This window comes from Pelobates fuscus, chromosome 6, assembly GCF_036172605.1.
Source record: "Pelobates fuscus isolate aPelFus1 chromosome 6, aPelFus1.pri, whole genome shotgun sequence".
NCBI lineage: Eukaryota > Metazoa > Chordata > Amphibia > Anura > Pelobatidae > Pelobates > Pelobates fuscus.
In genome coordinates, this window is record NC_086322.1 from 130,920,137 (window position 1) to 130,947,450 (window position 27,314).

Consider the following 27,314-nt stretch of genomic DNA (forward strand, 5'->3'; position numbering starts at 1 on the left):
TTGAATATGAAATAAGTTGGTTCATTGATTTAAGTAACCCTCCAGCGTAAGAAATAAATATATTTATTTCATCTATCCCTGGAGTGTTTCATAGTATATATTCGGATTAACAGCCCCCCTGTGTTCCTGTAAAAATAAATAAATTGATAGACAAAACAACAGGTTGCGTACCTCTAATGCATTTTCTAAAATCTATGTACTCTCTATTAATCACCTTCTAAAAAAGTTCAGCCTAAATGTCACTTACTGTACTGGTGAGCACTCATTCCCGTTTGTATAAAAATATATGACCACTCTTTTTGAAATTATTCACGAGTTAAAAGAAATTGACCTCCGTTTCTCAACACATAGGAAGTGAACAGAAAAGCAACTTGCATGGTTTCACACTGGGATATTTAGATAAACTCACTTTGATATAGTGTAGTGTATACTGCACTCTAATGAGTGATGTATGAAAATGTTTAATCCATTTATCCGTAGAACGTTGCAGTTGGGTTGAGGATTCTATGACATGTGATGGAGGGAGTCTCATAGCTTTACATCTATAATTCTGAAAGATATCCATTTAAGATCACTTAATGCATTTAGCATTCCCGGGAGCCCGCCGTGAAGTGCAGAGATGGGATAGTATGAGCCAATGGACCAGATGCTCACCCATATGTTCTGTGGTGTTATCTAGCCAGACGATCTGTCAGAGAAGGGGCTAATGTTATTTTAACTAGTTTACTGCAGAGCTTAGTTTTCAATAATTTTATTTCTCTTCTGTTTGTTCAACAATATTATAACAAAACTGACGTGTCCAGTTCAGTATGTTCATGAATAAGAAACAAATAAAAATGCTTGTTTTTCATTGAGGAAAAAAAGAAATACCCAAACAAAAGTCTTAATATATTGCCACTAGTAGAAATATGATCTTGTAGAAATGGATATTTCAATTTTAGGATATGGACATTTACCATAACCTCCAGACATCTAACTCACATAGTGTACAAATGTAGGCATGGTTGATTTCAGAGTGACATCTGCACGCTGCTTCAGATACCTATGGGATATACTTCATATTAAGCATGTTGTCCCTCTGTATACTAACATTAAGTATATATCTGAACACCACCTGTATTGCTCACATCGACACAACTATATTGCATCTCTGTCTTTTACATAATTGTTCTAATATGTTATTCACATTTTACAAGCTCTCCAAAGGCATTAAAAATGTCTGCATTAAACAAAAAATACAAAATAGATAATGCATAGCTATCAACCATAAATGTTGTTTGTTGTAATTAATACTTAGAATTAATCATGTAGAGTGGTACATTGAATAGCTTTTCAAACATTATAGTTATTCTATGTAGCTTTCCATAGATCCCTGATTAGCAAAATATGATGAAGGTGTTTAAATTGTCCTCAGAATTGCAATTGATTCGCAAATTTTCTCAATCAGCTCATATGGATAGTCAGTCTCATGAAATACATCCATAATATATCCACCATTTTGCTTTGATATCTACTGAGTTAGAGAATAACTACAAAGGAAAATTATTTAAATCCAATGTATTCAGCTGAACTAGTTCACACAGAGGTGTTTAATATCAAGCACATTTGTCGCGTTTGTTCTTTGTGATTAATTAAAAGGTAAAACCCAAAATATAAATAACAAAGGACCCCGGCTTCAGAAATTATTTAAGTGTTTTATATCATTATCCTTTAAATATTTAGTGGAAAGCAGATTAGGTTATATTTGTTAATGTGCGCCATGGCCTCAATATATTCTGCAGGAGCTGTTAATGAGACAGGGAGAAAATTTGAAAAGAAAATATAGATGTCCACCATTAAAACAAAAAAAATACTAGTGTTTGCTAAATATGCATTGTTCTACATACAAGGTGGATTACTTGATACATGTATGAAATTAATTATAGCTAAATATTGAAATGTGCATAAATTGACAGGTTTTGACACTTTGTATACTAAAATTACCATAATCTTTATTTGACCGTGCATAGCTGGGATTGTACTCTACATTGGCTGAAGGGTCACAGGTTATCTATAAGTAATATATGGCAACTATGAAAACATATTTGTGTGACATAAAATAAACTTTCTCCTTTCTTGATAACTAAGTTTCCTGTGAAGCATTATTTGCAAGCATTCCTCTGTAATTCCTCACATTGATTCAGCATACTTCAAGCTGTGGCGATGTTGGACTTTTCTTATGTTCACATGTAAATAAATAACCTTCTCCTGTCAAGTATTTTCTCATACAGTAATGATTATACAGTTATTTTGGATGCAGTGAAGATGTGAGCTAGTTGGATATCAAAGATATATCATCACCAGCATTGAAAGTATTTTAAACCCCAAGCATATTTTTCTCGTTAGATGCATACAGAATTCTGCTGAAGCTGTGGAATTGTCAACACATATTAGCTATTGAGGTTTTTACCAGGCTATTCAGTAGAGATTTTCTTAGAGTTGCTACATAAGCATTGTGCAAAATAGTATACATGCTGAAGCAAGCTATATAGGTCAGCATTGCTGTCTCTCTGTGTAATTTTTTTTTACAGTGCCTGGAGGGTCTTTAGTAAAGGACGCCAGCTTTTGGAAAAAAAATAAACAGCTGTGTCAAGTTTTCACTGGTTAAAAATATAAATACATTTATGTAGACCAAAAAATCCTTATGATTTCTATCAGTGCACTTACAATAACGTTCATAAATGCTAGAAAAAGATGGATGCGTGGGTGGATGGGTTAAGGAATGCACAAGTTAATGGGTAGTTGGATGAGTCAATGAATGGATATGTTAATGAGAGGATGGTTGGGTCGATGGATGGACATGTCAATGGATGGATAAGTTAATGGGAGGATGGGTGGGTCAATGGATCAATAAGTTAAAGGGTGGATAGAAGGTTCAATGGATGGATATGTTAATGGGAGGGTGGGTGGGTCAATTAATGGATAAGTTAATGGTAGAATGGATGGGTCAATGGATGAATAAGTTAATGGGAGAATGGTTGGGTCAATAAATGGATAACTTAATGGGAGAATGGTTGGGTCGGAAGTTATGGGGTGGATGGATAGGTTAATGGGAGGATGGATGGGTCAATGGATGGATAGGTTAATGGGATGATGGGTGGGTCAATGGATGGATACGTTAATGGGAGGATGGGTGGTTCAATGGATAAATAAGTTAATGGGAGGATGGTTGGATCAATGGATGGATAAGTTAATGGGAGGATGGGTGGTTCAATGGATAGATAGGTTAATGGGAGGATAGGTGGGTCAATGGATGGATAAGTTAAGGGATGGAAGGATGGGGCAATGGATGGATAGGTTAATGGGAGGATGGATGGATAAGTTAATGGGAGGATGGGTGGTTCAATGGATAGATAGGTTAATGGGAGGATAGGTGGGTCAATGGATGGATAAGTTAAGGGATGGAAGGATGGGGCAATGGATGGATAGGTTAATGGGAGGATGGATGGATAAGTTAATGGGAGGATGGGTGGATCAATGGATGTATAAGTTAATGGGAGTATGGGTGGGTCAATGGATGGATAAGTTACTGGGAAGATGGATGGGTCAATGGATGGATAAGTTAATGGGAGGATGGGTGGGTCAATGGATGAATTAGTTAATGGGAGGATGGGTGGGTCAATGGATGGGTAAGTTAATGGAAGGACGAGTGGGTCAATGGATGAGTGGATGGATGCATTAAATACGCCCATAGTTCAAAAAAGTTTATTGAAAATGATATTGAAAGAAAATTCAACATGTTTCTTACTGCAGCACTTCGTTATATGCCTTAAATTATACGGCAATATTGTTGACTATGGTTTAGTAGTAAGGTTTTCTTGTCCTATATAAAATCCTCTGTAGTCCATCATTTATTTTTGAGTCATTCCCCAATAAATTGATGTTGACATCAAATACAGTTGACTATCTGAGAAAGGGTGAGTTGGTTGGACATTTTAAAGTTAAAATGTAGATCAGGGGTAGGCTACCTTCGGCACTCCAGAGGTTGTGGACTGCATCTCCAATAATGCTCTTACAGCCATCATGCTGGCAAAGCACTGTGGGAAATTGTGTCCAAAGCACCTGGAGTGCCAAAGATTGCCTATCCCTGATGTAGATCATTTTCTGTTCTTAAAGCCCTCAGCTACGCGTAAACATGCTTTTTTTAATCCTCAATAACTATTGTTTGAACTTAAAATGCCTTTTTGAAATTGCCATCATTTATTTATTTATTTTTATTTTTTATGACAGGAAATATGATGTTAGCAAAATGAATTACATGTATGCTCAGTATGTAACAAGAACAATGGAGCCACTTAACATCCTTGACATCTGCAAGGACAAAAGATTTTCATGGACCGTAAGTAACTTACACTCAGTAAGACTTTTTTTGTTAAAAGGACACACTAAGCACCAACACAACTTTAGCAGTATAATGTATAGATTGTGGCTCAGCAATCTCAATGCTCAATTCTCTGTCATTTAGGAGTTAAATCACTTTTGTTTCTGTTTATGAACCCTTAATCACACCTCCCCTGGCTGTGACTCAAAAAGTCTGCATGAAAAAATGGTTTAATTTTCAGTCAGATTTGATATCACAGTGGCTTTACATTAGACGTTTTTATCTCCTCCTCTGTTAATTAAATTGTAATCACACACATTTGGATCCTTCAGAGTCTAGAAGGTTACATAGTTACATATAGTTACATAGGTTGAAAAGAGACTTGCGTCCATCAAGTTCAGCCTTCCTCACGTTTGTTTTTTTGCTGTTGATCCAAAAGATGGCAAAAAAAACAACAGTTTGAAGCACTTCCAATTTTGCAACAAACTAGGAAATAAAATTCCTTCTTGACTCCAGAATGGCAGTCAGATTTATCCTTGGATCACAAATATAAAACACAAGACATTGAGGAGTCTTTTGCACTTCTTAATTTTGGGTATTTATATTTATTATATTTTTTCCCCTTCTGAAAGCCACAAGGGTTGTTTTTTTTTTTAATTTTTTGCAAATCATTATTTTTTATCCTTGGATCAAGCAGCTATTACCCTACAGTTGAAAAATTATATCTTTGAATATTATGTTTTTGTATATATGCATCTAGTTGCTGTTTAAACATTTGTAGAGACTGTGATAAAACCACTTATTCAGGCAGATAATTCCACATCCCTATTGTTCTTACTGTAAAAAAAATAAAACAACTTTCCTTTGCCTTAGACTTAATCTTCTTTCTTCCAGTCTAAACACATGACCTTGTGTCCTATGTAAAGTCCTGTTTGTGAATAGATTTCCACACAAAGGTTTGTATTGGCCCCGAATATATTTTCATAATTTTATCTTTTTCCTTTTGAGGCAAAGCTTTTCTAAACTAAAGGGGTTTAAATTTGTTAACCTTTCTTCATAGCTAAAATGTTCCATTCATTTTATTAATTTTGTAGCCCACATCTGCACTCTTTTTAGTGCCATGATATCCTTCTTTATAACAGGTGCCCAAAATTATACAGCATATTCAATATGTGGTCTTACCAGTGAATTTTAAAGAGGCAAAATGATATTCTCATCCCGAGAATGAATGCCCTTTTTTATGCATGACAATACCTTACTGGCCTTAGCCACTGCTGATTGACATTGCATATTGTTGCATAGTTTGTTGTCTATAACAATTCCCAAATCCTTCTCATGTGTTGTTATCCCCAATTCACTACAATTTAGGGCATAAGCTGCTTGTGCATGCTTATAGTGTCCCTTTAATTGACTAAATATTTGAATGGTACTTCAATTTAGATAGGCTTTTTGTTTTGTTGGGTTATTAATGTTGATTTGTTCAAATGTCTATTAATCCAACTGATATAGTGATATATTTAACCAATACTAAAGAGCTGTCGTCCTATGATGCCACTGCATACACACAAAGGAATCTGTGCACATAAAATATACTGTATATAATAAAAAAATTTCAAGGCTGCTTTAAAAAAAATCTACGTAAAATATATGAATTTAGTCATAGGTGAATTTAGTCACTCCATAACTCTGTCCTGTGTTAATCCCACCATTATATAAAAACTCCACTGTATTTGTCCTAATTGATTTTAACTTAGTACATAAATATGAAGTACACATCCAAAGGCTGCCATGCAGCATAAGACTGGGATGTTCCTAAGACCAGACTCTAATTTAGTAAACTCCACACCGGCCTCATAGTGAGCTAGAGGATGTCTAGTCTATCACAAGCTCTAGAAGTCTTTTCATGAAAATGATGAGCTTATTTGAGTCAATGGATTGAGCTTAATACAGGATTCACAGCATTGGTACCAAATCTTGAGCTTAATCAGCATTAACTTAATCACTTTAATATTTTTGTTGTTTTTATTAACGTTTCAGTTTAAATATTCAAGTTATGTTTATTGCCAGTTCACATTCATAATTAAAGTTACACAAATAGCTTTCTTAAAACTCCTTTTTACACTTCCGGAAGCATCTGTTTCTGATAAGGCTGTTGGTAATGGTTTTTATATGCTAGTAATTGTATTTACACATACTTTACAATAAACATATTGTCTAATTTCTGGTTAGAACATGCACATAATGATAATTATTATTCACTAAAGAACAGTAATTATTTTCTACACAAACAACCCACGCAGATCAGTGTTTCATTATATCCCATATGTATTACAAATCTAAGACTGGTGTTCATTTGTACGTTTTTTTCCCCCCTGACAACTGTATCAACATTCAGCTATTTTCCATTCAAGAAATTTTAAAACATTTGATCTTGCTGAGAGCATCCGGTTTAATCAGTTGCTCAAGCTGAACAAATATTTACACCCCACTGTTACCAGTGTTTGAAAAACATACATCAGTTTTCTGCAAAATAGTCAAAATTATTGTCTACCAGACAACATTCTGCATCATTTGTAAAAATTATTCTGTTTCACAACTTTATTATTGGACATTTTTCTGGTCCTATCAGTGATAAGCAGAACTGCTCAAGAGGCTCTGGGTAACGTAACCTATTATCAGGCCTTAAGGACAGTGTTTTAAATATAGGCCTGGTAATAGGTTATGTTACCCAGAGCCTCTTGAGCTGTTCTGCTTTTAAATGCAAGGTCCATATAGCTGAATTAGAAAAAAAACTCTATTCTGGCCTTAAAATGTAAATTTGCCTTGAATTCTCACTTTAGCAAATAACCCTGTTAAATTCAAATAATATTTTCCCACCTCTGAAATTGACTGGGAAAACGAGAGACAGATTAGATCCAATATGAAAAATAGCAATTTATTTTGGTATAGAAGATAAATACACAAATTATATTGTAAATAGAGTTGCGTAGAGGATATATCTTGAAAGAATTCAGAATAAGTTTTGAGAAAAGAGTAAGTAAAATATGCTTTTGCCATTCAGTAGCTGCAAAGGCTAGAAAGGAATTGTAAAACATATACAGAGATAACGATATATATATATGGATATTCATGTGATGAAAAGTTTATCTCTTTATAAATCAATGATGAGACCGGTACCTTGAATAGCAGATACTTGTATGAGTTTTCAAGGATGACCTTATGGAATTGAAAAAATGTTAGAGTCTGTACTGGAGGATTTTATTTATGAATAAAGACAAAGAGCTCAAAGTAGAAAAAAAAAAAAAAAAAGTATCTGCCTCTAAAGGTTATTTTCTCATTTACCACTGATGTTTGAAAAAAATATTAAGATCCAAACCAGGCTAATAATCATTGAAGTGATCATTAAAAGATAGTCAGTACAAGTACTTTGGAGTATTCACCTTTTTTTTTTGTATTAACTCAGAAGCAGAGCTTTATAATGCCTGATTTTGGTGGATAATATTTAATATTGATGGATAAGCTTTCTAAATGACTGGATATTTTTGGATGAACCTTTCAAATTATTTATTCGATATATTAAAATACCAAAAAATATATATATAACATATTAACATATAAAAAAAATCAATATATTGAATATCAATGTATCATATTACAAAATTTAAATATTGTTCAGAAAGCTAAATCATTTTAGAAGTTTATCCAAAAATATTACATAATTTTAAAAAGCCTATCCAACAATCGTAGCCGTGAGTCTTTTGCTTTGCAATCTCTATCACTATATACTATGGCCTCAATTTAGTAATTTTGGATAAGCTTTTTATATAATTAAATATTTTTGGGAAACACTTTTCAAATGATTGATCTACATAAATCATTATTACATCGTATGGGATTTTTTTTTTAAATAAATAATTTGGAAAAAATTCTAATAGTATTAAATCATATGGAAATATTAATAAATCGGGGCTTACATAACCATGTATGCAACTATTTAATTAGATACATAATCTTAACTATTTAATCTGCCATGTAATTCCATATGAAATAAAACTCCTGGTTTGGAAGAAATTTTTCAACCTTGTTGTCCGCTCACTGCACAGTGGTTAACCACCAGTTTCGTTTGTTTTTTCGAATGAATGTTGTTTGTGTCTCTTGTGATTTTATTGCCAAAATCAACTATAATTCCCAAATGTTATTTTCCCTTTCCAAGTTCAATATTAATCTATTTCACATGGCTACATTGTGTTTTTGGTCCCTAGCAGAATGGAAATGGAGAGAATACACTCATGGATACCAAGAGCCTGTTGTGCACCCCAATTAAGAATGGAAAGAAAAATAAAGTGATAGGTATCAGTTTCGATTTACTTCATTTTTTTTTCAGTGAATTGTAGTGAGTTATCTGTTTTATGTTTTTTCCAACTCCACTGTTTTGGTATAAACTTCACAAATCAGTTTCTAGCTCACCATAACTTGGCATTCAGAAAAAAATACCCTCGCATTTGTTTCCGCAATTTAAATATTTATATTAAAGGGAAACCATCACTTCCCAAGATTTGTAATATTATGTTAACTGATCCCTATATTTAACAAACATGTATTTGTGTTGTGTGGAAAATAAAATGAAATATAGAAATGTACACAATTTACCCTAGAACTGTATGCCTCCATCTTGGCTCATTGTCAATCATTGTTATAAACTCGGTCCTTTGCACATGGCAGTCAGCATAGAGGAAGCATACAGAGAAGAGGAGAAATGAATAGTGTTTCGATTTCTCCTTTTTTATTTGCAACATTTGTCCTGGCTTCACCTTATCTGAACTGGATTGTGATGTCCTATGCTAAGTCTTTAGTGTAAATTATAAAGAAACTGTCACATGAAGAAAAGAGTAACACAAGTCCTTTATGATTTTCATTGTTTTGTTCAAAGGTGTAAATTCCAGACAAGTGACATTTAGGAATTGAGAGGAAGATTTTTTAAAATGTTCTGAAAATCGCCTTTTTTGGTTGGGCTTAAATAAGTCTATTATATTATTAAAGTGCTTTAATAGTATGCATACGTGTCACTTTCATTCTTTGTACATGCCAACAGTTTTTGCTCCGCTACAAATACGTACAGCTAACAATATGTCAATTATTTTGCTTTCTATGCCAATATAAAACTGGAGTGAACAAAGACCAGAAATTAGAACACATTCTTGATACAAAAAACGTGTTTATCAAGAATTGGATTCTGCTACACAAATTATAACACAAAGAAAACAATGACAAGTTTTTATTGATAATTCATGGCAGTGTTGATATTTCAGTTGCTGTATTAGTAAAGTAGTAGATGCAAAACACGGTAATGAAGTATTGCAGTTTTTTATCCTTTTTTTTTTTTATTTAACGGAAATTTGTGGAAATGAGTTCTCAGGAGTTTCTCCCTTTATCAAGTCTAAAGCACTACTGAACACAGCTCTTATTTTAGCTTGCTTGTTTCATTGTGGTCAGTACTACTTTAGACCTGATAAAGGGAGGAACTCCCGAAAAATTATCAATACAAATTTCTGTTAGCCCAATAAAAAAAGTACTAAAAGGGACTGCAATACTTTATTATTTTGCATACATGTAAGAAAATAAGTGACCAAAAACGTTGCAGATAATTCTATGGCACTTTTATTAAATTTTGCCCTCAGAGTTAAATTTCAAAGTCAAGTGGTGCTTACTTCCATGGTATCGGTAGGATTAGTCCATTATGCAGGTGACCTAGATATTTAGAATATTTCTTAACTTGGTTCTTAACTATACAACTATACTGTAATATATATTAAAAAAAAAAAACACACACACCAAAAAAACTAACTTTATACATGAACTGTAGCAAAACATACACCACCAGGCTTAGCTCAGTTATTAGAGAGCTTCTGGCTCTCACTGAGCTGTAGTGGAGGCAGGAACTGGTATCCCAGATAAAAAGTCAAGTCGTTCCAGTTTAGTTTGACCACTTACATTGAGGAAGTATCAGGGCACTCCTGGAGCGATAACACACTAGAGCAGGCTTCCCCAAACTCCGGCCCTCCAGATGTTTCTGAACTACAACTCCCACAATTCTCATCCTATCTATTTCATTCATAGAATCATGGGAGTTGTAGTTCAGCAACATGTGGAGGGCCGGAGTTTGGGGAAGCCTGCCCTAGAGAGTGCTAGATTGGGTATCGTGCTTAGGGTTTTCCTTTAAGATATGAGAATTAAGAAAAAAAGATATTGAGCAGAACAAAAACTATGCTTTGAGGAGACTTGAGATACTGGGATTGAGAAATATTTAAGAATGTGCTCTAGTTTGGGATCTCCCTGTCACACATGTTCTCTACTGCTTTAAGTGATGGTACTTATGCTTAATCTTTATGTATTTTGTTTTCTAAGCTTGGGGGAATTGGAGGTTGGAGGTATTTGGATGGAGGGGGGGTATTTGATTTTATGTGAGAGCTATTACATATTGCCACGTGTATGTCAAATTAGCAGTTATTGTAGTTTCAGGTATCACTTATATTTTAACATTTAATTTAAACACTGATGTTTGACCAAAAATACTGGTGTTACATTGTAGTTATCTGCAGGCATTTCATATTAAAGGACCACTCTAGTGCCAGGAAAGCATACTCGTTTTCCTGGCACTAGAGTGCCCTGAGGGTGCCCCCACCCTCAGGGACCCCCTCCCGCCCGGCTCTGGAAAGGGGAAAGGGGTAAAAACTTACCTTTTTCCAGCGCTGGGCGGGGAGCTCTCCTCCTCCTCTCCGCCTCCGTTCCTCCCCGTCGGCTGAATGCGCACGCATTCAGCCGGTCACATAGGAAAGCATTCATAATGCTTTCCTATGGACGCTTGCGTGCTCTCACTGTGATTTTCACAGTGAGAATCACGCAAGCGCCTCTAGCGGCTGTCAGTGAGACAGCCACTAGAGGAAATAGGGGAAGGCTTAACTAATTGATAAACATAGCAGTTTCTCTGAAACTGCTATGTTTATAAAAAAAATTGTTAACCCTAGCTGGACCTGGCACCCAGACCACTTCATTAAGCTGAAGTGGTCTGGGTGCCTAGAGTGGTCCTTTAAGTACTATTTGAAAAAGAAGAAATGAAAAAAAGACACCATGTCTGATTAGGTTAAGATCACAAGAATAGTCAGAAGAGAGCAGTACCAGGGCAGTATCAATTAAATTAGATATTATATAGATATAATATTAATATAATAATATTAATAATATAGATAGTATAATTAGGATTATCTCATAATCTACTGTCTGCTGTCTGAAAGGTGTAGTGAAGGTCAATGATGAGGCGTGTAGAGAACTTGGAATGTACTGCTTCAATGAGGTTATGGTCCGTGATAATTGTGGTTTTTGTTCAGTAAAACAGATACTTGTACAGAATGTACCATTTTCCAGCTTTCCAGCAAACTAATTGACTTGCATCATGAGAGTATTAAGGTTAAACCAAGCCATGTTAATAGGGCTTTTAAATAACATTCTTGAATTTAATGTGATCTCTGGTGACACGTTTGTCTTAGGTGTTTGCCAGCTTATAAACAAGGTGGATGAGAATTCCGGCAAAATCAAATCTTTCAACACAAATGATGAACAGTTTCTCGAAGCATTTGCCATATTCTGTGGCCTGGGGATTCAGAACACCCAGATGTATGAGGTTGTGGAGCGTGCAATGGCCAAACAGATGGTCACACTAGAGGTGAGCCCACAAAAACAGTGTTAGTGTCAGTAACATTCTAAGATCTTGTTTCAACATTACCTTATTATGGTCAAATATTGCATTTATTGTTCTCTCTGAAGAATACGCTGACATTATTTTCCATTGTTGTACAAGTTATCCTGCTTGTCTCTGATCTTTTGTATAGTATAGTATTTATATGCATTTTTCCTGATATTGCACCGTGTATTGTATCAATTTGTAAAAAAAAATCTCCATTAAGTGGTTTGATTGATATTCACAGTAAGACGCAACAAAAACTATAATATATTGTCAGTGGAGACTGATAGCCTATGTTACTTGCAACCAAGATGATTGCGTTCCAGAAATTACAAAATTTGGGCCATGTTTTGTCTGTGATCATCTATGCTACTTTAAAACTAACCCAGCGGTCATGCAAAAGTTACATAATATATAATCTCTAAATAGTGTCAAACAATTGGTGACATTCTACTTTGAACATGGTGGATTACATTACTATTCGGATGTACAGATAACAACCCCCAGCTATGTTTGTGAAGTGTTCCATTCTCAGAATGAAGTGCATTAAGGCATTAACATTCCTTTCTTGGAGTGATTCATTTGACTTTTGGGAGTTTGTGGACCAACTTCACCAACTAGGTTGTTGAATCTGGTTCTCAGTTCAGTTAGCAAATTGTAGAATAATGTGCATTACCTCATGCACCTTACTGGAACCATGTTGTATACCAGTTTTTTTCTTGAACATTAATTTTTCAGTGGGCTTGGTATATTGTCTATTATCTACTGTTCACCAGATTGTGTATAGGTTTACAACAGCATAAATCGAGAGTAGAATGGTAAAGTTCAGTCACAACAAGCAGTTGTCCCTCCTGTTTTGATAAGTTGTGCAAAAAAGCAAACAAACAACAACAAAGTTTTTCAGTAGAGGGGGCAAAACTGATTCATATATATATATACACATGTATATACATACACTTTTCTCTGTCCCAGACTGTATAACATGAGCTTCTGTCTGGTAGTAAGAAGGTTAGGAGAGGAATGGACCAGCAAGTGCTAGGGGACAGTTCTTAGAAAGCGCATCATTAGACGCATTTATGCCAAGCTCAGGGTGCTGTCTGCACATTATGCCCTTGGTTGTTCATCCTGCATGATTATAAGGCAGCCTAATGTGCATTCACGCCAGCCTAACCATCTAATTCTTTGTGCAGACAAAACCCCTTTTTAGGCATGTTTGTCCCTTTGAGAGGTTCTGGTTACGTGATTCACATCAGTGGCCCAACCTTTTACCCCACCCACTGAAATCCTGCTTCACTGGACACTGCTGTTAGAGGGTATGGATTTACATGAAAGATAAAAGTGAGAGATTAGCATAGGGTATGTGTTTTCTGATAGCTATATCCTGTGAGTTTCCCTCCAGCACCACCTCAGCCAGATACATGCTGCTTAGGAGGTATGACTGTTTTAGTGTTTTCTGTCAATAAGATTCTGCAATTAGGCCCATCATAATTGTCAGCACCAGGCCCAATGGGGTCTTATTCCAGCCCTATTCCAGCTCTTATTCCAGCCCTGACATTATAGTTGACTGTTGTTTATATATTTAGGAGTTGCATTCATACTGTTTGTTGTGTCTGGTGATAATGAATGTTTTTTTTCTATAGATCCTTTCATATCATGCATCTGCTGCTGAGGAAGAAACAATGGAGCTGCAGGTAACAGCGGTAAAAGCAATTTTCTTTCCTCTTATGAAATACTATTTGAAAAATGTAGCTATTATTTTTGGACTGAAACTTAACAATAATACCAGGAGGGATACCGTATATACTCGAGTATAAGCCGAGTTTTTCAGCCCATTTTTTGGGCTGAAAAACCCCAACTCGGCTTATACTCGAGTCAGAGTCTGTATTATGGCAATTTGCATTGCCATAATACAGACTGGGGGGAGAGGGGGGCTGGCAGAGCTGTACTTACCTTTCCTGCAGCTCCTGTCAGCTCTCTCCTCCTCCGCCGGTCCGTTCAGCACCTCGGTCAGCTCCCAGTGTAAATCTCGCGAGAGCCGCGGCTCTCGCAAGATTTACACTGGGAGCTGACAGAAGAGCAGAACGGACGGCGCAGAGGAGGAGAGAGCTGACAGGAGCTGCAGGAAAGGTAAGTACAGCTCTGCCAGCCCCCCTCTCCCCCCCACTGGACCACCAGGGAAGGAGAGCCCCCCTCCCTGCCATATATCAAGCAGGGAGGGGGGACGAAAAAAATAAAAAAAAATAAAATAAGAAATAAAATAATAAAAAAAAAAATAATAATAAAAAAAAAAGGGGTATAAGGACCACTATGGGAGGGGGGGGGGGTATAAGGACCACTATGGGAGGGAGGGGGTGGGTTAAGGACCACTATGTGAGGGAGGGGGGTATAAGGACCGCTATGGGAGGGAGGGGGGGTATAAGGACCACTATGGGAGGGAGGGGGGGGGGGGGGTAAGGACCACTATGGGAGGGAGGGGGGGGGATAAGGACCACTATGGGAGGGAGGGGGGGGATAAGGACCACTATGGGAGGGAGGGGGGATATAAGGACCACTATGGGAGGGAGGGGGGTATAAGGACCACTATGGGAGGGATGGGGGGGGGGATAAGGAACACTATGGGAGGGAGAAGGGGGATAAGGACCACTATGAGAGGGAGGGGGTGGGATAAGGACCACTATGGGAGGGGAGGGGGAAGTAAGGACCACTAGGGGAGGGGAGGGTAAGGACCACTAGGGGAGGGGAGGGTAAGGACCACTAGGGGAGGGGTGAGTCAGGACCACTGGGGGGGGGAGTGAAGGAACACGGGGGTGGGGAGGTAAGGACCACTGAGGGAGGAGGAGGGGAAGTCAGGACATATGGGGGGGAGGGGGCGGCAAAAATTTTTTTGCCTACGGCGGCAAATATCCTTGCACCGGCCCTGCACACACTGCATTCACACACTGCATTCATGCACACACACACTGCATTCATGCACACACACACTGCACTCATACACACACTGCACTCATACACACACGCTGCACTCACACACACGCTGCACTCACACACACGCTGCACTCACACACACACGCTGCACTCACACACACACACATACGCACACACTGCATTCATTATACACACACTGTAAATAAATATTCAATTAATATATTTTTTTTAGGATCTAATTTTATTTAGAAATTTACCAGTAGCTGCTGCATTTCCCACCCTAGTCTTATACTCGAGTCAATAAGTTTTCCCAGTTTTTTTGGATAAAATTAGGGGCCTCGGCTTATATTCGGGTCGGCTTATACTCGAGTATATACGGTAATTGAACTTTATTAGTCAGGATTGTCACCAAAGCTCACAATTTGGTGAATAGTCATATAGAATATAGTCTGTCCAGAGAACTTAGTAACTAGTGAACCACAATCTAGAGATGTTTAATTATAGCTATATGTAGGTCATATTACAATAATATTTCAGTCTTTTATTAGATCTTTATAACAAGCCTTATCCCAGCAAAAGATTAGAAATAATCTGAATTGTTCATCTCTTTTGAGCTACATAAAGTTGTCTCTATAGGTAACTAAAGTGCTGTTCCCTGCTTTCTATGTTTAATTTGAAGAATTAGGCACTGGGCCATATAGTCCTTAAAGGCAAGATTTTTTTAATATATAGAATAGCCATACCTTATGTGACTGGGCTGAGATGGTGGTAGTATGATAACAAGGTAAAGTATTCTATGACCTATCAATGGCAGTGGTGTATCTTGGTTTTGTGCTGCCCAAGGCAGGACAAAACTCAGACATCCCCCCCCCCCCCCTGCGTGCCAACCCCACCCAACCCTTCCCCCCTGCCCCGCCTTCTAAATACACACACACACAGTCAGACACACACAGTCAGACACACACACACACACTCACAGACACACACTAACAGACACATACTCACTAACACACACTAACAGACACACACTCTAACAAACACACACTAACACACACACAGTCAGACACAAACACACTAACAGACACACACAGTCAGACACACACAAAGTCAGACATACACACACTAACAGACACACACAGTCAGACACACACTAACAGACACACACACACACTAACATACACACAGTCAGACACACACTAACAGTCAGACACACACACTATCAGACACACACACACACACACACACACACTCTAACAGAGACACACAGTCAGACACACACACACTAACAGACACACACTCACTTTTTTTTAATTTAACCCCCCTCCTTACCTTTGGGAATGCTGGGGGGGGGGTTCTCTTTCTCCTTGGGGGTCCAGTGGCTGCTGGGCGGTCGACTTTCCCCTGAGCTGTCTGCTCAGCTCCCTCGCGCGCCGCCCGCAGAGTGAGGCTGGGAGCCAGAATATGACCGACCGCCTGGACTGTCAGCCACAAGGCTAACAAGGCATTTGCCCTGGGTGTTTGGGGGTGGCTTTTTTTGCCACCCCCTGGAAAATGCCGCCCAAGGCAAATGCCTTGTTTGCCTCACGGCTAAAACGTCCCTGATCAATGGTCAAAAACCCTTTCCACTTTAAAATAGCTAGCCCTTTTCTTTGTTTTGGCATCTGCATTAATTATTTATACTTCCCCATGGTAATGAGAAATAGTCTTATTTTTCCAGATCCCTATTAATCCCTTATTTTTCTTATTTTTATAAAGGATGCACAATAATATAACTGCTCTAAATTATCTTTCGACAAAACTCAATTTTAGATTTAAACATCACTATTTTATTATAGTATACCTTTTCTAAATAAATGTTTAATGTATGGAGATTTGTTTGACTAGGTACAGAAGATTACATCTTTTAAAGCTTTGCAAAGTTGGGATTTTTCTATTGCATTGTTCATAACATTAGTTAATGTTTGAGGCTCTAGCACTCAAATTTCTTCACGGACGTTCTCTTTGAGCTGCTCAAGTGTACCCGGTTTGTTCACCCCCTCCTTCAGATAGTCCCACAGGAAGTAATTGGAAACTAACTGGTCAGGCAAACATGGCAGCCAATTAATCTGCGAATTTCTTAAAATTATCCAGTCGCTCAGAAGGTCGATTGTGGCCCTGGTTTAATAGGCAGCAACCCCATCCTGTTGAAACCACATTTCAGGATGAAATTCCATTACAGGATGTAAAAAATATTCAATTTTATTAAAGGACACGTAGGCTCGTATTAGGCTTTTCTCTTTCTTTTATTCCTCAGCATCAAAGAAAGGATATTGGTATTTTAATATAGCAATAACAAAACAAAAATACCCTTTAGGGTTAACCATATAACATTCCAGATATCTCAACCAATGGGATCATTCCTTGTACTATGTCCCCTCATGTGACCTAAGCCACTCCCTCTTTCTTTGATGCTGCCTCAGCTAAGTACCACCATATTTTCTACTCTGACAAAATTTGATATATATTGCAGTATTTTTGCATTTATTTTGTATTTATTTCTGATGTTCGTTATGTTATGATTTTAACTGTGTGTTTTTATCCGTTCATCCAGTGCTGAGTACTTGCCCCTCCCCTGGGGCAAGCCCCCACTCGGCACTGCCGCACGGGTTGTTTATAACCCGGTTTCTCTGTCAGCTCCCCCTCACCTCCCCACCTTCCTCCGTTCTCCCCTCCACTTCGTTGCTCTTAACGAGCAAACCAGCCGCCCGACGGATCGCGGCCAATAATTCCGGTGATTCGGCCGCCCGCGCATGCGCAGTGCGTTCCCGCGCCATCTTGTGATTGGCGGATTTGCCGCCTTTTTTCACCCGGCGCTCGCGTCACTCGTTAAGGGAGGGGCACGAGCTCATTGGTTGAGGGAGTTGCTGGGCAGCTTACCGGTGCCCCCCAGGTGTCATTCCTGAGGGAACACTCGGTAAGCTGCCATATTATTTGTGCATATCTGCTGTTCAGTGCCTAAATAGAGTACCTTATAGTCTGCATGTTACCAAAGTTCTTTTGTTGATGTGCAGACAGCGTTTTGGGTGTTCAGTAGTGCCATAATCAGTACTCACTTTACAAAGTGTCAGTTACACTGTGCCTTTCCCACCACACTGTGGAGTACCTGGGTATTGTTCCCAAAGTAAGCTCTGTAGTTCAAATCAGTATGCAGTCTCAAACTGACAAACTGACTCCTGCCCCCAAGACCTCTGCCACCCCTAGCAAGCAGATTTTAACAGCTATGCCTACAGGCATTGCGGCCATTACAGGTGGTGAGGAAGCATCCCAGGACCACGTGAACTCGGAAGAGTTCCAGGCGCTTCTGGACGCTACAATGAATAAGTCAGTGACGCAGGCTATATTTAGTGCCATGGGAGTGATGTCTGATACCCTGTCACATACAATCTCCACCGCCATTATGGCATCCGGCAGAAACCCCGGTTCAGCACCCCCTATACCCACTGACAATAAGCCAAAGGTCCCTAGCGGCCGCAAGGCTACGTGCAAATCACACCACCTAACAGGGGTCGCCTCCAAAACCGATATGACGGACAGGTTGCGCCCTGTTGAAACTGAGGACGTGGTGCCCCCACGTAAGAGAGCCCCCCGCCGGGCAAAAAGGGTGCGGAGTTGGAAGAGGGCAAATCGCCCAGTTCTTGGGCAAGTCGGGATGGAAGGCCAAGAAGGGATTGGACTATTCCCTCAAACACTGCCAGGACAAGGTCCTTGACATTCTCGGGCCTATGGCAAAAATTTTCGACATGGTCGAAACGGCCCTTACTGAAGGGACCCCAATTGATTTACTGGCCATCAGGGGGTGGATCCAGAGAGGCATTTGCCTAGTTGGAAACGCCAATACGGCATTGGCTACAGAACGGCGTAAAGCCATTTTAATGAAAATTGAGCCAAAATTGATCCATTTGGCAATATCAGAGCCTGGCACACAGGCAAAAGGTCTCCTATTCGGAGACGACTTTGTTAAGACCCTGGGTACTTATGTAAGCACCTTCACGGCACTGGACAAGGCACAGCATAATATGAAGCGAGTGTTCTCGCAAAAGGTTTTTGGTGGGGCCGGCAGACAGCGGGGCCGTCTGTCCGGCCGCCATTCCCGGCCATCATACCGGGGATACAGAGGCTCCGCCACGACACGGTTCCATCCTCCCGAACCCAGGACACAGTCGCCATTCTTCCCAACCAGGGGCAGGTCATGGCACCCACGTGGACCCAGGGGATCCTCCTATGGCCGCCGGCCTTATGGTGAGTCACTTCCCAGTATGTACCCATTCCTTATCACTGGTGGGGGGCAGACTGTTGCATTTTCACGATGTCTGGCACAAAATAACCTCAGATGCCTGGGTACTAGAGACCGTTCTAGGTTACCGCATAGAACTCACACAACACCCAATCCAACACTCCGCGCCACATCGGATTATATTTTCACAACAAGACAGAACCCTAGTATCAGAAGAAGTTCGCACATTGAAGGAGAAAGGTGCGATCTACAAAGTGCCCACTACCACCCCCGGGTTCCTAAGCAATATCTTCTTAGTACCCAAGAAGGGTGGAGGCATGAGGCCAGTAATAAACCTGCGGCCTCTCAATGCCTTTGTCACATACCATCATTTCAAGATGGAAGGGATACACTGCCTCCGAGACCTCCTAAGACTAGGAGACTGGATGGTGAAACTGGATCTCCAAGATGCATATCTGACGATACCGATCGCAGAAGAATGTCACCATTTACTCCAATTCCACTGGGAAAACACTATGTGGCGGTTCAGATGCCTTCCCTTTGGCCTGTCCTCAGCCCCGTGGTGCTTCACCAAATTGCTGAAACCAGTAGTAGCTCTTCTCCGCAGCAGAGGTGTACGTATGATCATATACCTCGACGACATGCTGATCATGGCCCACGACATCTCGCTATTGCACCAACATCTACGTTGGACGTCGACCCTTCTGCAAAACCTGGGTTTCATAATCAACTGGGACAAGTCAGTCATACAACCTTCACAATCAATAGAATTCCTAGGTTTCGACATAGACGCGATTCACGGAACGCTCAGCCTACCTACCACGAAAGTAAAACTCATAAAGAAGGAAATTCGGCGGACCTTATCACGACCAGTCTTGACTTTACGACAACTGGCCAGGATAATTGGTCTGCTGTCCGCTTCAATACAAGCGATTTTCCCAGGACCCCTCCATTACAGATCCCTGCAACGACTAAAAATGACCCATCTTCGCTTGGGTCAATCTTATTCAGATTCTGTGCCTCTAGACTGCGCAGCAAAAGAGGAATTAGCATGGTGGCCTCAACATATGGAAGCGTGGAACGGCAAAGCGATATTCGGAACCACCCCGGTTCTCATCATAGAATCCGACTCGGATGGGGTGCTCGTTGTGGTCCCACTTCTACAGGTGGAAAATGGTCCTCAAAGGAAAAGGAACTCCACATCAATGGTCTGGAACTCCTAGCAGGGTCATTCGCTCTCCGGAGCCTCCTCGGATACACGACCAATTGTTCCATACTGTTGCGCATGGACAACATCTCGGCCGTTCGGTACATCAACCACTTGGGTGGCACGAGATCGACAACACTCACGAACCTGGCGAAGGAATTTTGGCATTTCTGTCTAAGCCGCAACATATCAGTACAAGCGGAATACCTTCCGGGGCTCTCCAACACGGTAGCGGACTGGCACTCCAGGCATTTACGAGACAACAGTGCGTGGCAATTGAATCCCTTGATATTCCGACACCTCCAACAACTCTGGGGCCCGATGCACATCGACCTCTTTGCCTCCAGGCTGAATGCTCAGCTCCCTTCATTCTTCAGCTGGAGACCGGACCCAGACGCCTTGGCAGTGGACGCCTTCCTACAGGATTGGCCAAACGACCGGCTCTATGCCTTTCCTCCCTTTGCACTCATAGCACGGACTCTCCTACACCTACAACGCTCTCGTACATCGCTAGTTCTAATAACACCGTTTTGGACAGCACAGCCTTGGTTCCCTTCACTCATGGAAATGTCTATCGACCTTCCCAGACTGATTCCGGGAACCACGGACATATTATCAGACCCGGATGGGAACTCTCACCCACTTTTGATACAAGGCCACCTCAGGCTTCTAGCGTGGCTCCTCTCTGGGGAACCTGGACCCTGCCGGACGTTCCACAAACAACTTTGGAATTACTGGCAGGAGCTTGGGCTCCAGGAACAAGACGATCTTATACTCATGCCTGGAACACATGGCGTAGTTGGTGCGTGGAACAACACGTGGATCCCATACGTGCTCCTGTAAATAACGTTTTGACTTTCCTTACTACCCTGTACGATCAAGGTTTGGCCTACCGCACCATAAATGTGTACAGATCGGCGATCTCAGCCGGCCACAGCGGATGGGAAGGCTTCCCAGCTGGAAAACACATGTTGGTTTGTCGCCTCCTACGAGGTATAAAATTTGCACGACCACCACAACCCCGATATACAACCCTATGGGATGTTAATAAAGTCCTTCGCTTATTGGATGACTGGCCTCCAAACTCGGAGCTCACACTCATGCAAGTGTCCGCTAAATTGGCTATGCTCCTGTGCTTAATTTCATGCAAAAGGGTGTCTGACGTTCGAGCCCTGGACTTTGATGCACGGTCCTTCACCCCACAGGGTGTCCTGTTTAATATCACCAGACGTACGAAGTCAAAAACCACGTCAGTCTTCTACCCATCATTTCCTCACAACGCTAACCTCTGCCCGGTGGCATGCCTGCAAGAATACGAAAAAAGGACCCAGTCAGTTCGGAACCCTACAATACACGACCTATTCTTGGCATTGAGGAGACCACACCACCCGGTATCCACGGTAACTCTGGCACGCTGGGTGAAATGGATAATGTCGACTGCTGGCATCGATATATCAGTATATGGAGCACATTCTACAAGAGGCGCTATGGCCTCTAAAGCATTCTCAGCGGGTTGTAAACTGGAGGACCTACTTCGCAGCTGATTGGTCCCGAGAATCGACATTTAAAGATTACTATTTTCGACCAACTGAACATATCTCCTCTATAATCATCTCACAGCTTTAAACTAGCCTAATACGAGCCTACGTGTCCTTTAATAAAATTACCAGATTTTACTAATTACATGACGTAAAGTCATGATTTTATAAAGGACACGGAGGCGAGTATTAGCCCACCCGACGACAGGTAAGCAAACATACATGCATCTTCCCACCCAACTTACTATAAACAGGTAAGAGTGATTTACATGTTCAAATGCAATGTGATATACCACTAATGTTAAATTTTAATCAGAATTTTTCCTAGATTGAAAGAAAAGTCTTCAGATATTAACGTTTGAACATCTGGTACGGCTTATATGCACGAAAAACGATCTTGGAATATATTTTACCACATATTTTCTCTGTCTCCTACAGCTTAACCCTGTGATGGACCGACCGGGATCATCCCCTGCCCCTAATTACACCGGAAGACTCACCGGAACCCTCTACCGGAGAATATCCAAGTTCATGAAGTTTTGTCCTGTTGATGTGTTCAGCTTCGGCATCAGCTAGAAAGAGGGAGTGGCTTAGGTCACATGAGGGGACATAGTACAAGGAATGATCCCATTGGTTGAGATATCTGGAATGTTATATGGTTAACCCTAAAGGGTATTTTTGTTTTGTTATTGCTATATTAAAATACCAATATCCTTTCTTTGATGCTGAGGAATAAAAGAAAGAGAAAAGCCTAATACTCGCCTCCGTGTCCTTTATAAAATCATGACTTTACGTCATGTAATTAGTAAAATCTGGTAATCATATCCCGATATCTCACACTATTTGTACTCATTGTTCCTTTGTGAAATTACCCATGGTGAATTTCCCAAGACTCAATTATAATATGTACTTGCAACAAAATATTGAACTATCAACAAATAAGTTAGTTACCTATCAAATCCTACTCTGAATTTTGGCCCACCTTATATATATATAAAACAGTAAAAAAAATATGTTGTCCCTGATGTTCTAGATTTGCTTTTTAAATGGATATAAAACTAATGGATTTGTGATGTTTATTATGTAACTATGCTTATTTATTTTTCTTGTCTTTCATAGGGAGCGGTTGTGCCTTCTGCACAATCACTTAGATTAACAGACTTCTACTTCAGTGACTTTGAGCTTTCTGACATGGAAACCACATTAGCCACAAGTCGAATGTTCACTGACCTTAACCTTGTTCAGACCTTCCAAATGAAATATGAGGTATGGGCTCCTTGAAAAGAACTTAACCAAAGACACATATCCTAATAAATGCAGAGATATTTTAATGCTAGACAAGCTTTCTTAATTACTACTGTATCAGCATAAAATAAACTATCTGCACAGTCATCTCGTGTTGCAGTAACATGCCATAAGAAATGTGCTCTTATGCCTTTCTTGTTATCTATGTGTCTGTTTGATTTCATGTTGCTTATATCACTGATTCTTTTTTTTTTTTTAATTCTTTATTTGTGAATGAGGAATCAGGATGAAAGACAGTCATCATACATGTCATGATAACATGCATCAGTACAATATGTCACACAGTGGAATACCTATTACGTTAAAATTATACAGGAGGGTTGCACGCCAGCATCCCGTACTGTATTCCACCATGCCTTTCTGTCGACTTTTCCTTATCACTAGTTCACCGTTGATAGTTTTTTAGAATTTATAACCGTACTTATTAGTGAATTAGGCCTTAGGTTGTGGGTGGTCTATGGGAAATCTTGGTGTTACCTTCACATCGCTCTTTACCTGACTGTGTACCGTTCTGCCATTGATCTGTTAGCCCCGAGATCTAGACCTGTCTTTCGGTATCTTGGGTTGACGTTGCTGTCAGCAAAATAAAATGGGTAAGCAATCCTAGTGTGGTGTGGCTTTGCCTGCAATATCACTGATTCTTAACCTTTATGTTCACAATTGGACTTGGGTAGTGCACACACTTAAAGGGACTACTCTCACCAGTGTGCTCCAAATTAGGAATGAAGACAACATTTCGGCTCTAAAGGGAGCCCTTGTCAAGTATAAAATAACAATTGTTACACGTGCATATTTATACCAAACCCAATCGTCTCTGGACCTTTGTTCGATACACTTTATTTAAACAGAGCCATCTGGGATAACCCAGAGGCTCATTACACATATAGGAACATCCAACTTCTTTGGTGGAAATAGTGGAAGTATTTTTACCAGACAAGGTCAGTAAGGAAAGCGTCTGAGCGATGAGACGCTTAAAAGGCAGAGCGTAATTAGGATGAGGTTCCACCTCTCGATGTCATCAGGTCTGGTGGTGGAGTCAGGTATCGAAGCTCGATAACTAACTCCACCTCCAGGTATTAATTATGGTTTTGTCAGCATATTCTACCAATTGTAACATGTGACCTAGCTTATTATCCTTGATTATGATTTTGGCAATTATATTATCTAATCCAGTGGTTCCCAAACTGTGTGCCGCGGCATCCTGGGGCACTGTGACTTGCACACAGGGGCGCCGCAAAATCTTTCCCGGTGCTTTTATTACACTTCACACAAATGTAAATCCGAATTTAATGTGAACATTACATTCAAACACACCCCTGCAATCAAAAGCAAATATTACATACAAACGCACCCTAAACTACACTAAAAAGTTTGGGAACCACTGATCTAATCCATTCTAGACCCATTAAAATGGAATGGTGACTTAATTTTGTGTCCTGACCTAAACAGTGTAAATCACTGGCTTATATACTGTTCCATGTTATATCAGCAGAACAATGGTGGCTGTTTATATATTAAATTTATGTCCTCCTATTTCTTTAAAGACCCTTTGTAGATGGATTCTGAGCGTAAAAAAGAACTACAGGAAGCATGTTGCATATCACAACTGGAGACATGCCTTCAACACAGCCCAGTGTATGTTTGCATCTCTGAAAACCGGCAAGATCCAGGTTAATATGTTAATATGTGTTTAGAAACTATTTATTTAACTTCATGTCAATTCCTGCTGTAGCATCCATACAGAAAAATTGGACTTTTTCGATGCTGTTTTATTAAATTGATATGTTAATAAAACCTATTTCAGCTTCACGGGCAAGATCCAAATGGTAAAGTCCTTACTTTTGGTTATGGAAATTTAATAAGACAATTTGAGGAATATAAACCTTGATTTAAATAGGATCGAGGGAACAGGTGGTGGGATGGGAGGAACGGAGCAGAGCAGAAACCTGTTCTGCTGTAGCGGGTGCAAATGAGCATGAGGGAGTGTGATTAGGGGAAAACTTGGTAGTGGATGGAGAAAGATGAGAGATCTCTTCCCTGATTGTAGAAATCTGCTCAGTGAAATATATATATTGGACTGTTGGGGGATATCCCGGTCCCCACTGGGGAAAGCCACCTACCACCCTCAGAAGACAGCCTTGCAGCAGAGCCCCACTACAGAAGGCCCCACAGCACCCGCGGCACGGGGAATATCCCAAAAGCCTTGCACCACACCGGGCAGCACAGGCCGACTTAGAAACCAGGATGCAATATTTGCAGCGTTTTGGTGCAAACTGACCTACAACAAGCAACAACACATAACGCAGGATAACCAGGGTGCACAGAAATGGAGCCAGCATACAGCACGCAGACGGCCTACCAAACTGAAGACCCAGCCAAGACCTCGCCAACCTACCAGAGCTCCCACATCTGCTAAACCAAGTTGGGCCCAGGTTGCTGCTGAGACGGTGGACTCTTCCTTCAGGCCGAGAGCCCAAAAGGTATTTCCTACCATCCATCGTCCATACATCCACGGGTGACTCCGAACCCGGGTGAACCCGAGGACACCAGATCCTACCGCACGCAGCAGGGGGACCCATGGACACAGGGCAGCGACTCTCATAACAGCCCGAGCATGAGGAGCAGCATAAACTCTGCACCTACCCCCACGACGAGCTACCTGTCAGGAATATATATGCCCCTGGTTGGGTCCCAAGGTAGAAGATCATGGCACCCTGTCTGCCTTAGGGAAGGACTCACCTCCAAAACTGCCAGAGCCCCAGAGCGGTGTGGGTTGAAAGCTCCTGAAGGACACCCTTGCTGCCTGACACGACAGAGTTACGTTACTCCCTGCCTGCATCAATCACTCTGGCTTAGTACCCAGTGGCACACATATCAGTTGACTGCCAAGCTTTATAGACGTTCCTTTCTATATCTTATAGTCACATAATCAGTTGATCCAGCTTATACTCCATTACCTATATTCATCTTCTAGAAGAGCATGTACCTATCTCACAATTTTACATTGTACCTTACTGTGCCACCAGTATACACACTTTGACATACCTACCAATTCTGTATTGCAGTTCACTGGCGCAAACAGACCTAAGCTTGTTTCTATATTGAAAAATGTGCAGTATCACTCATGTCACACCACTGTCTTTGTTGAAATGCATATACGTGCAGTTGTGGCATTATGCGCGTGTATGTAATCTTTTTTGCACAGCAAAAATACTAAATAAAATGTATTTATTTTTTAAATGGTAAAATTCTTCAATAAAAATTATTTGAACAAATCATTTAAAAAAGTTTAGCGAAAAAATTTAATCATTTGAAATGTGTATCCAAATATGTTAAATAAAGCAGGGACAAATTTGAGAACAGAAATATACACATGCTATGTACAGAGACAACCTTCCGCCCACAAGTCAGCACCAAGTTGCAGCAAAACTGCAAATTAGATCATATTTAAATATATATATATATATATATATATATATATATATATATATATATATAGAGAGAGAGAGAGAGAGAGAGAGAGAGGGGGGGGGTGGGAGTGAGAGAATTAATTCTTATTTACTGAAGTAAACTGTCAGTTAAGGTACAAGATAGATGTAAATTAAGAGAATTGTCTCCTCTTTCCTGAAAGGAGTCTGTGATGGTAAAGTAATAGATTCTCTCTGTATATCCACAGTTCTCATTAGGCTCCAGATGAGGACCATTATTAGATACAAATTACCTGTAGTCCTGTTTCTAATTGGTTTATCGGACAGTAAGACACAGACAATACTAAGAGCAATACTGAGGCAATAGTTGTGCTTATATTACAAATGTCAATTTCCCAAAATACACGAATAAAGTAGGTTTTATTGTAAAATAAAATTAGTATTTTACAGTTTGAAAAATATGAGAAATGTTATAAATAAAATAAATTTCATAATAAAACAAAGGTAATGGAGAAACTGTGAACAATGTTCGGAAATCAA

General features: G+C 40.0%; 1 protein-coding gene across 4 annotated transcripts in view; it reads left to right on the forward strand.

Annotated features, from left to right (window-relative positions):
- The window catches only part of PDE5A (phosphodiesterase 5A), a 161,132-nt gene that overhangs the window by 79,550 nt on the left and 54,268 nt on the right, over nucleotides 1–27,314 (forward strand). For 3 of the 4 annotated variants that reach the window (XM_063458258.1, XM_063458261.1, XM_063458257.1), the window contains exons 8-13: nucleotides 4,270–4,378; nucleotides 8,626–8,710; nucleotides 11,905–12,080; nucleotides 13,739–13,798; nucleotides 23,161–23,307; nucleotides 24,891–25,016. In XM_063458258.1, the coding sequence (XP_063314328.1) occupies nucleotides 4,270–4,378; nucleotides 8,626–8,710; nucleotides 11,905–12,080; nucleotides 13,739–13,798; nucleotides 23,161–23,307; nucleotides 24,891–25,016 (703 nt within the window). The remainder of the gene's footprint in view (nucleotides 1–4,269; nucleotides 4,379–8,625; nucleotides 8,711–11,904; nucleotides 12,081–13,738; nucleotides 13,799–23,160; nucleotides 23,308–24,890; nucleotides 25,017–27,314) is intronic. The other variant, XM_063458260.1, reaches the window with a different exon arrangement.